An 11,499-nucleotide genomic window follows, 5' to 3' on the forward strand; every position below is an offset into this window, starting at 1 on the left:
CCCTCTCTCTCTGAGGCCCAGAGCCCCTCTACCCTTTCTCTCTGAGGCCCAGAGCCCCTCTATCCTTTCTCTCTGAGGCCCAGAGCCCCTCTACCCTTTCTCTCTGAGGCCCAGAGCCCCTCTACCCTCTCTCTCTGAGGCCCAGAGTCCCTCTACCCTCTCTCTTTGAGGACCGGAGCCCCTCTACTCTCTCTCTCCCTGAGGCCCAGAGCCCCTCTACTCTCTCTCTCTCCCTGAGGCCCAGAGCCCCTCTACTCTCTCTCTCTCTGAGGCCCAGAGCCGCTCTACTCTCTCTGAGGCCCAGAGCCCCTCTACTCTCTCTCTCTCTCTCTCTGAGGCCCAGAGCCCCTCTACTCTCTCTGAGGCCCAGAACCCCTCTACCCTCTCTCTCTGAGGCCCAGAGCCCCTCTACTCTCTCTCTCCCTGAGGCCCAGAGCCCCTCTACTCTCTCTCTGAGGCCCAGAGCCCCTCTACTCTCTCTGGGGCCCAGGGCCCCTTTTTCTCTCTTTGAGGCCCAGACCCTCTCTCCCACAGACTACTCAGGGGACACCTGGGTAACTCACTGTGACAGCACAGCGTCCACAGCCCCTTTTAGAGCACAGCAGCCTTTTAAAGACTGAGCACTCCCTACTGACAATTGGACAGCACTGTCTGGGGGATGCATACTTGAAAAGGGATTGTAGAAAAAAGCATTTGTATTAACAGTCTTGAACAATACATCTCATTGGAGGAAATAGTATGTCATACCGGCATCACTTTTGTCTGTTGGTTGTCCTCTGTCTGAACTTGTGCATGCATACATGGCCTATACCAGTAATGCTGAAGTCCTAACCACTGCAAGTGTACTGTTGAGAGAGAGAGAACACCAGGCTCCCAGAGAGAGAGAGGGAGAAGGGAAGTAACTGCACCAGACAGCCAGACAGACCTGCAAAGCACAGCTGTAGTAATGTGGGCATGCAGTACAAGGTGCTCGAGGAGAGGAATTCAGCACTGTGGACAGCACCTAGCTACAGTACTCTCCTCTCCCCACTCGGCCTGGAATCACAGCACTGCACACTTGGAGGCTGTCCTTGAGGACTTGTGGTCTGATGCTGTGACCACCTTCTTACCAAGGTGCAGGAGGGACCGAAGGTAGGAGGGAGGGACGCCGGGGAGGTCTTGCCTGGACGATTGTGCCTGATTTCCTTATCTAGAGATCATCAAGTCAAAATAGAGCAACAAGGTCATAGTACACAAGCTTCTATGACGTTCTGTTGTCATCGCTGTAATTCTACAATTATTTAACTTCCCTAACCTCTCTACCTCTTCTCAGGTAGCCGGGAAGCTGCGTTCACGTACGCCATCACGGCCGCCGGCGTAGCCCATGCCATCACGGCAGCGTGTAGCCAGGGCAACCTGAGCCAGTGTGGCTGTGACCGGGAGAAGCAGGGTTACTATAACCAGGAAGAAGGCTGGAAGTGGGGAGGCTGCTCGGCAGACATCAAGTACGGCGTTGAGTTCTCCAGGAGGTTCGTGGACGCCCGCGAGATCAAGAAGACCACGCGCCGGCTGATGAACCTCCACAACAATGAGGCAGGGAGAAAGGTAAACAACCACATAGAAGAAATACATCTTTATATTTTTAGATCGGTGTGTGTGTGTGTGTGTGTGTGTGTGTGTGTGTGTGTGTGTGTGTGTGTGTGTGTGTGTGTGTGTGTGTGTGTGTGTGTGTGTGTGTGTGTGTGTGTGTGTGTGTGTGTGTGTGTGTGTGTGTGTGTGTGTGTGTGCACACGCTCATTCATTCGTGTATTTATGGTTTGTGTGTGTGCACGCGCATCCATGTGTAAACACCCCAGCCCAGATAAAGAATGGAACCTACAGAGTGGTGGTGGCAACTCCTAAATGGGGGTCATGCTGATTGACAGTTAGCCTCTCAGCAGCATGTTTTGCTTTAGCTCAATTACAGATTTTTTTCCCACTATAATGTGGGGTGTTTTTCTCTTGGAGATCTGGCACACTTCTCCTGTGGTGGTGGTGGTGGTGTGGTCCTGGGCTATGTTTGTTTGTTATTAGTCATCCCAGAACAAAGAACAACATGAATCATAACAGAGAGACAGAAAGAGTGAGAAAGCAAGAGAAAGAGAGAGAGCGCATGCCTCTCTGGGCTTCTCTGGCATTCTGGTGACAAATGGATCTAATGAATAAGTCCAGGGTTTAATCGTGTGTTCGCTGGGAAAGCGGAGCGGAGCGCGGCCGGCAGCCGTCTGCCAGATGGAGTTCTGCCATGGCCCTCCATCCAGCCCTTTCATGGAATTATGAAGTGTAAAGTCAGGAACAGGATATTATTGCAGGTCTCTCAGCCGTACCAAAAACACAGCACTGCCATTTCACTGCGCCCATTCAGTTTCTGAAAGCACAGCGACAATGCCGGAGTTAACGCAGGCAGACTGATATGAGGGGATCGTAGTCAGATGACCTGTCTGAGTCTGAGTTAAGCCTGGCAGAGGTTTGGTACAGAGGATGGGGTTCAATCAAACACACACTGTGGAAACGGGGCATTGTGGGGGATCAGTACATTTTTAAGTGCAATCTGTTGATTAACGAGACAACGGGGAGACTCAGCTAAACACATTTTTTTCTTTGAAAGGATGCATTTTCACAGCACAGGAATAATGTGATTTTCTTCACAGTGTTTGTGGTTTGATTGATGCTGGCCCGAGACTACTACTCTACCACTACAAAGATCCCTCTGCATCTAGAACATTCCGACACAAACACTGTAGGCTCCAGTTCTGTGAATCCCAAATAAATACAGACAAACCCATGGAATGATTTAGTCTATCTGTATACTGGGATCCAGTGAGTTTGACAAATCTGGTCATATCTGACTAATTGGTAGCAGACAAGGTTTTGATGGACACAGTGTAAAGTAAATGTTTTCAACCATTCAGTAATTCTGTTTCACACAGACATTCATTGTGGTTTATACCACCATATATTTTGGGAAATCCTCATTCTGAATCATCATCTGTAACGGGATTGTCGGTTGACCCTCAAGTATTCTATGTACCTTCTCCTCACGCTTTCAATCGAATATCTGCTAATGACGGATTTCAAAACACATACAGTGTCAATGTAAGAATCAGGCAGCATTTATTCATCCATAACTCTGTGTACATTGTGTACATTGTGGAAGTGTCTGACAGAAACGATGACTACTGCTGGCAAGGCGTCATGCCAGGAAAAAAACTGCTCTGGAAAAATGCCCTGCCAACAAAACGGAACATCTTATATAACGAATGCATACTTGGTTCTTACAAGTAGAAGCACCCAGTTAGGTTGGAAGATTCATGTTAGGACTACTATATGTATCCCATGTCCTATACAAGCGCCACGGTCTCTTTTTTCTCAATGACTTCATCCACTCTATTCTCCACAGTATACAGCATGTACTGTAGTGACAGAATGCCGATTTACAGTAGGTAAGTAGAGGCCTGTTGTAGACCAGGATTGACTTGGTCCTGACACTAAACTGCTGAGGACACCACACAATATTTCCCAGATGCCCTAGGATTAGGCATTTAAGACGAGTTCTCTTCTACACTGTGTGCCACATGCCACATGCCACAATTCCCACGGGGGACCAGTACGGATAAGAGCGTCTGCTAAATGACTAAAATGTATGTAAACATGTCAGAGATGAGCTTGGTAATGAATGGGTACTAGTGCATTTTGAAACGATTCCGTTTCTAAGATATATGTCTGCTATCTGAACATGTAACAGTGTTTTGATTGAAGATAAGAGGCCTTGAAGTGTTGATTTGGATGATCTGTTTCATTGTGACATCCAATATTTAATCATTCTTTCATTTAAACGCCATGTTTCTTTAGTCAATTAACCAAACCATGATCCCAGCATACACGCTGATCCAGATGCAAACAGTTAATAATCATCTGTCGACTATGTCGTATCTGCAACGCATTAAATAGCTGAATGATCCACATTTAACTCAAGCGTAATGGTGTATGGTTATATGAGATGTATATTTATTTTCCCTTGCTATTGATGTAGTCTTCAGGAAGGTAGGGATAATTATATGGTTGAATATTACCAGTAAGTGCATTTTCCCCTGTTTTTGACATATAGCTGGCATCAGTGTCGCTCTTAGAATGTCAGATATGCCTGGTTTGGTCTACTTCATAGGGAACAGTCACTCTACGCCAGATTGTGAATGTTTGACCCTCAGATGTAAATGGATGTGGCACAACGCACAGAACAAACAACCAGTGTGAATTCAGATCAAACACAACTCTCTATTCTATAACACAATATACTCAAATACTTTAAAATCAAAACAACTGTCTATGGAATGGCACGCATCTGTCATTGTGAACATCCGTTTCCACTTACAGGGACTCCTCCATACAAAGAGTGCATTTACCAACCGTCTGCTGAAAACTCTTTGTTATTCATTAATAAACACAATATTGAACTCAAATAAATACGTCCTCTTCACTCAGAATGTTTCTTGGTCTCTCTCTAAAGAATTTACACTGAGTGTACAAAACATTCTTTCCATGAAATAGACTGACCAGGTGAATCCAGGTGAAAGTTATGATCCCTTATTGTACAGGTGAACGTGGTACCTTCAGGCATTTGGAAATTGCTCCCAAGGATGAACCAGACTTGTGGAGGTCTACAATTGTTTTTCTGAGGTATTGGCTGATTTCCTTTGATTTTCCCATGATGTCAAGCAAAATACTGAATTTGAAGGTAGGCTTTGAAATACATCCACAGGTACACCTCCAATTGACTCAGATTATGTCAATTAGTCTATCAGAAGCTTCTAAAGCCATGTCATTATTTTCTGGAATTTTCCAAGCTGTTTAATGGCACAGTCAACTTAGTGTATGTGAACTTCTGACCCACTGGAATTGTGACACAGTGAATTATGAGTGAAATAATCTGTCTGTAAACATTTGTTGGAAAGATTACTTGTGTCATACACAAAGTAGATGTCCTAACCGACTTGCCAAAACTATAGTTTGTTAACAAGACATTTGTGGGGTGGTTGAAAAACAAGTTTTAATGACTCCAACCTAAGTGTATGTAAACTTCCGACTTCAACTGTATATACAGTACCAGTCAAAAGTTTGGACACACCTACTCATTCTTTATTTTTACTATAGAATCATGGTGAAGACATCAAAACTATGAAATAACACATATGGAATCCTGTAGTCACCAATTTTTTTTTGAGATTTGAGATTCTTGAAAGTACCCAACCTTTGCCATGATGACAGCGTTGCACACTCTTGGCATTCTCTCAACCAGCTTCATGAGGTAGTCATCTGGAATGCTTTTCCAGCAGTCGTGAAGGAGTTCCCACATAGCTGAGCACTTGTTGGCTGCTTTTCCTTCACTCTGCGGTCCAACTCATCCCAAACCATCTCAATTGGGTTGAGGTCGGGTGATTGTGGAGGCCAGGACATCTGATGCAGCACTTCATCACCTTCTTGGTCAAATCGCCCTTACACAGCCTGGAGGTGTGTTTTGGGTCATTGTCCTGTTGAAAAACAAATGGTAGTCCCACTAAGCGCAAACCAGATTGGATGGCGTATCGCTGCAGAATGCTGTGGTAGCCATGCTGGTGAAGTGTGGCTTGAATTCTAAATAAATCACTGACAGTGTCACCAGCAAAGCACCCTCACACCATCACACCTCCTCCTCCATGATTCACGGTGGGAACCACACATGCAGATCCGTTCACCAACTCTGTGTCTCACAAAGACACGGTGGAACCAAAAATGTCTAATTTGGACCAAAGGACAGATTTTCCAAAGTTGAACCAAGGACAGATATCCACCGGTCTAATTTCCATTGCTCGTGTTTCCTGGCCCAAGAAGGTCTCTTCTTCTTATTGGTGTCGGCTCTTAAAATAATGATGGACTGTCGTTTCTCTTAGCTTATTTGAGCTGTTCTTTAAATAATATGGACTTGGTCTTTTACCAAATAGGTCTGTCTTCTGTATACCATCCCTACCTTGTCACAACAGAACCGATAGGCTCAAACACATTAAGAAGGAAAGAAATTCCACAAATTAAGTTTTAACAAGGCACACCTGTTAATTGAAATGCATTCCAGGTGACTCCCTCGTGAAGCTGGTTGAGAGAATGCCAAGAGTGTGCAAAGCTTTCATCAAGGCAACGGTTGACTACTTTGAAGAATCTCAAATATAAAATATACACTGCTCAAAAAAATAAAGGGAACACTTAAACAACACAATGTAACTCCAAGTCAATCACACTTCTGTGAAATCAAACTGTCCACTTAGGAAGCAACACCGATTGACAATACATTTCACATGCTGTTGTGCAAATGGAATAGACAACAGGTGAAAATTAAAGGCAATTAGCAAGACACCCCCAATAAAGGAGTGGTTCTGCAGGTGGGGACCACAGACCACTTCTCAGTTCCTATGCTTCCTGGCTGATGTTTTGGTCACTTTTGAATGCTGGCAGTGCTTTCACTCTAGTGGTAGCATGAGACGGAGTCTACAACCCACACAAGTGGCTCAGGTAGTGCAGCTCATCCAGGATGGCACATCAATGCGTGCTGTGGCAAGAAGGCTTGCTGTGTCTGTCAGCGTAGTGTCCAGAGCATGGAAGCACTACTAGGAGACAGGCCAGTACATCAGGAGACGTGGAGGAGGCCGTAGGAGGGCAACAACCCAGCATCAGGACCGCTACCTCCGCCTTTGTGCAAGGAGGAGCAGGAGAAGCACTGCCAGAGCCCTGCAAAATTACCTCCAGCAGGCCACAAATGTGCATGTGTCTGCTCAAACGGTCAGAAACAGACTCCATGAGGGTGGTATGAGGGCCCGACGTCCACAGGTGGGGGTTATGCTTACAGCCCAACACCGTGCAGGACGTTTGGCATTTGCCAGAGAACACCAAGATTGGCAAATTTGCCACTGGCGCCCTGTGCTCTTCACAGATGAAAGCAGGTTCACACTGAGCACGTGACAGACGTGACAGAGTCTGGAGACGCAGTGGAGAACATTCTGCTGCCTGCAACATCCTTCAGCATGACCGGTTTGGCGGTGGGTCAGTCATGGTGTGGGGTGGCATTTCTTTGGGGGGCCGCACAGCCCTCCATGTGCTCACCAGAGGTAGCCTGACTGCCATTAGGTACCGAGATGAGATCCTCAGACCCCTTGTGAGACCATATGCTGGTGCGGTTGGCCCTGGGTTCCTCCTAATGCAAGACAATGCTAGACCTCATGTGACTGGAGTGTGTCAGCAGTTCCTGCAAGAGGAAGGCATTGATGCTATGGACTGGCCAGCCCGTTCCCCAGACCTGAATCCAATTGAGCACATCTGGGACATCATGTCTCGCTCCATCCACCAACGCCACGTTGCACCACAGACTGTCCAGGAGTTGGCGGATGCTTTAGTCCAGGTCTGGGAGGAGATCCCTCAGGAGACCATCCGCCACCTCATCAGGAGCATGCCCAGGCATTGTAGGGAGGTCATACAGGCACGTGGAGGCCACACACACTACTGAGCCTCATTTTGACTTGTTTTAAGGACATTACATCAAAGTTGGATCAGCCTGTAGTGTGGTTTTCCACTTTAATTTTGAGTGTGACTCCAAATCCAGACCTCCATGGGTTGATAAATTGGATTTCCATTGATTATTTTTGTGTGATTTTGTTGTCAGCACATTCAACTATGTAAAGAAAAAAGTATTTAATAAGATTATTTCTTTCATTCAGATCTAGGATGTGTTGTTTAAGTGTTCCCTTTATTTTTTTGAGCAGTATATATTGATTTGTGTAACACTTTTTTGGTTACTACATGATTCCATATGTGTTATTTCACAGTTTTGATGGCTTCACTATTATTCTACAATGTACAAATTGGTAAAAATAAAGAAAATCCCTTGAATGAGTAGGTGTATCCAAACTTTTGACTGGTTCTGTATATATATAGGCCAGCATTCAGGAGTCGCCTCTTCACTGTTGACGTTAAGACTGATGTTTTGCGGGTACTATTTAATGAAGCTGCCAGTTGAGGACTTGTGAGGCTTCTGTTTCTCAAACTAGACACTCTAATGTACTAGTCCTCCTGCTCAGTTGTGAACCGGGGCCTCCCACTCCTCTTTCTATTCTGGTTAGGGCCAGTTTGCTCTGTCTGTGAAGGGAGTAGTACACAGCTTTGCACGAAATCTTCAGTTTCTTGGCATTTTCTCACATGGAATAGCCTTCATTTCTCAGAACAAGAATAGACTGATGAGTTTCAGAAGAAAGGTCTTTGTTTCTGGCCATTGTTAGCCTGTAATCGAACCCACAAATGCTGATGCTCCAGATACTCAACTAGTCTAAAGAAGGCCAGTTGTATTGCTTCTTTAATCAGTACAACAGTTTTCAGCTGTGCTAACATAAATGCAAAAGGGTTTTCTAATGATCAATTAGCCTTTTAAAATGATAAACTTGGATTAGCTAACACAACATGCCATTGGAACACAGAAGTGATGGTTGCTGATAATGGGCCTCTGTACGCCTATGTAGATATTCCATTAAAAATCAGCCGTTTCCAGCTACAAGTCATTTACAACATTAATAATGTCTACACTGTTTTTATGATCAATTTGATGTTATTTTAATGGACAAAAAATGTGCTTTTCTTTCAAAAACAGGGACATTTCTAGGTGACCCCAAACTGTTGAACGGTAGTCTATATAGTGTCATTTTGCCACAGTGCCATGGTGTATACTGTACTTAGACATTAGCTAACAGTGCTCCAAATACATCACAGACAACAGTTGTCTTTTGGTCCATGCAACAGTGTGGTATCGCTCCATGTTTTGACACTTTTAATTAAAAAATATTAAAAGACTGTTAGAGACATTGAAACTTTATGCTTTCACGTATTCTCAGACTTGTCTTGTAAAAATTGGTTCATGATTCTTATCTGAGTATGTCCTTTTTAAAGTGTCAGGGAAGACTTTGGAGCAGTGTGATTCATTAGTATCATTAAATGTTCTCGTACTTTTTAAAAAGAAAAATCATCAAATGTTACCAAGCCCAATAGAGGATTGTTGGACAGCATCCTGTCACATTTTCACCTTGCATTTGGTTTAGGAGTTTAGTAGTTATTGCCAAACGCACTAAAATAATATCCCTTCAAAGTACAGTTGTTGGCTCAAGAGGTAATTCGTAAGGAGTTTTGAGAAAAGTGTGGTAGTTCACCAACGTTTGAGAACAGCTTGGTCTTGTCTAATATTCTTTTATTATAGAAAAACATGATATTATCCAAGGACCATCTTTTCTCACTGACCTTCTGGGGATAGTTTTTTCCATTGTTCATTCAGCAGCAGAGCTAGCTAGCAACCTCTTCACTTTTGGTTTCTCTTTCCACCCAAGTCAGGTCATGTCTGTATTTCAACACTGGACCTACCCCAGTAATAAAATGTAATGTATGACTCTCTCCCCCTGTTTGTCCATGTAATGTTATGTAATGTTTAGTAATGTAATTTAACGCCATGTAACCTCCTCTATCCCTGTGTGTCCATGCAGGTCCTGGAGGAGCGGATGAAGTTGGAGTGTAAGTGTCATGGTGTATCAGGCTCCTGCACCACCAAAACCTGCTGGACGACCCTGCCCAAGTTCCGAGAGATCGGCTACGTCCTGAAAGACAAGTACAACCAGGCGGTCCACGTGGAGGTGGTCCGGGCCAGCCGACTACGCCAGCCCACCTTCCTCAAGGTGAAGAAGACCCAGGGCTACCGCAAACCCATGGAGACCGACCTCGTCTACATCGAGAGGTCGCCCAACTACTGCGAGGAGGATGCAGCCACGGGGAGCGTTGGCACCCAGGGGAGGCTGTGTAACCGCACCTCGCCCCACACGGACGGCTGCGACCTCATGTGCTGTGGCCGGGGTTACAACACGCACCAGTACACCAAAGTGTGGCAGTGCAACTGTAAGTTCCAGTGGTGCTGCTTCGTCAAGTGCAACACATGCAGCGAGAGGACGGAGGTGTTTACCTGCAAATAAAGGGGCATGACATAACGGACCTACAGTACGGTACTATGATTGGGAGGGGCGTGGCAGGACTAGCTGGATGACAAGGAAGACCCCCAGAGGAATGTCTTGGAACAGGAATAGTGAGAGATTTAAAAATAAAAAGGAATGGAATGTTCAATATCAGCTCTTCATGGCATCGTTTTGCACAGCAGAATCTATATGAGCTTTTTAAAAGAAAAGTGAGGGCTAAATATCAATAGGTAATAATACTAAAATCTTTGACTGACTGAGAAAGAATAATGTGTGATCATGTACTGATGTAAAAGTTAGGACTACAGGAAGCAAATGGTGCCTGGATGGGAACTGTGCATTGCACTCTGGGATTTGTAGTTATTTTTTTCACAGAATGGCTTCTTCATGGAACATAAAGACAGACTCTGGAGATGTGGTAGAAAATGACAGTAACTGTTGAGGGATGAGACTGGCATGAGACTCTAAAAGTCTTTTAGTGAGAACTTTTGAGTTTTACTTTCTTTTTCCACAGAGGGAGAGAGCAGAGGTGAATATTTGAGCCCCCAAACTTGAGGTGTTTTCTTTTTGGAGCTGTATAGACATGAAGAACGCTGTGTAAGTGTGGTGCCTTGGGGCGCATTGAAAGTGGAGAAGTCTCTATAGTAAGCCCTCTGCTGCCAACTGGAATACGGTGGAGTATGTTAGTTTTCCAGTCACACTGGAACTGTCTGTTTGAACACTGAAAATAAATTGTTTATTTATGTTATAGTATCTTAAAACAAAGCACTAACGGGTAGAAATGTCTTTTTTTGTACTAAGTGTAAAAATTACTTTTTAGAAAACTCTGACTGAAGATAATGCGTGTCTTTTAGAATATGGCCCCATCCCACTATCAATCCCCCTTTTTCTAAAATGGTTTCATTGCTACTGGTGTGTTGACTACATAAAAAATCAACAATACAGGGTATTTCACATCACAATCAATCACATTGGTTATATTTTGCTGTAGCATAGCTTTTGTTTGCAGTCATTTATGCAGCAGACGTTAGGCCTACATCCTGTCTGGGTTATTTAGCATAGACAGTAGCAAGAGAACTCATCTCTTAACCGCAAAGATCCTTCCTCAATTATTTAAACATGATATTGCTGGATGTATTGTAGAGTGCACTGATATTATTTTCTATTCAGAAACGACCAAAATTAAAAAGAAATAATCTCCCATTTGACTGCTTTTTGAAATTTATTGGAAAGAAAAACAAGACTAAGAATCAAAGAAAAACAAGACTGATAGTGAGTGAAGTCTGCTGGTCGTGAGAGGAAATGTTAGGTTTCAGCCAACAGTTTTGGTAATTCACTGCATCCAAAGCTGTGTTGGCATTCTCATCTGTATTCATTGGTTGTGGTTATACTACACCAAGTGTCAGTCTATGTAGAGTTTCATTGACGTAAACCATCAGTATACATCACTGATCAAAAA

General features: G+C 44.2%; 1 protein-coding gene across 2 annotated transcripts in view; it reads left to right on the forward strand.

Moving 5' to 3' along the window:
* LOC106584495 (protein Wnt-7b) overlaps nt 1-11,243 on the forward strand; it is a 48,956-nt gene extending 37,713 nt beyond the window's left edge. For both annotated transcript variants that reach the window (XM_014169868.2, XM_014169867.2), the window contains exons 3-4: nt 1,313-1,584; nt 9,561-11,243. In XM_014169868.2, the coding sequence (XP_014025343.1) occupies nt 1,313-1,584; nt 9,561-10,040 (752 nt within the window). In that variant the 3' untranslated portion in view covers nt 10,041-11,243. The remainder of the gene's footprint in view (nt 1-1,312; nt 1,585-9,560) is intronic.
* The last annotated feature ends 256 nt before the right edge of the window (nt 11,244-11,499 follow it).

Source organism: Salmo salar, chromosome ssa23, assembly GCF_905237065.1.
Source record: "Salmo salar chromosome ssa23, Ssal_v3.1, whole genome shotgun sequence".
NCBI classification, from domain to species: Eukaryota; Metazoa; Chordata; class Actinopteri; order Salmoniformes; family Salmonidae; genus Salmo; species Salmo salar.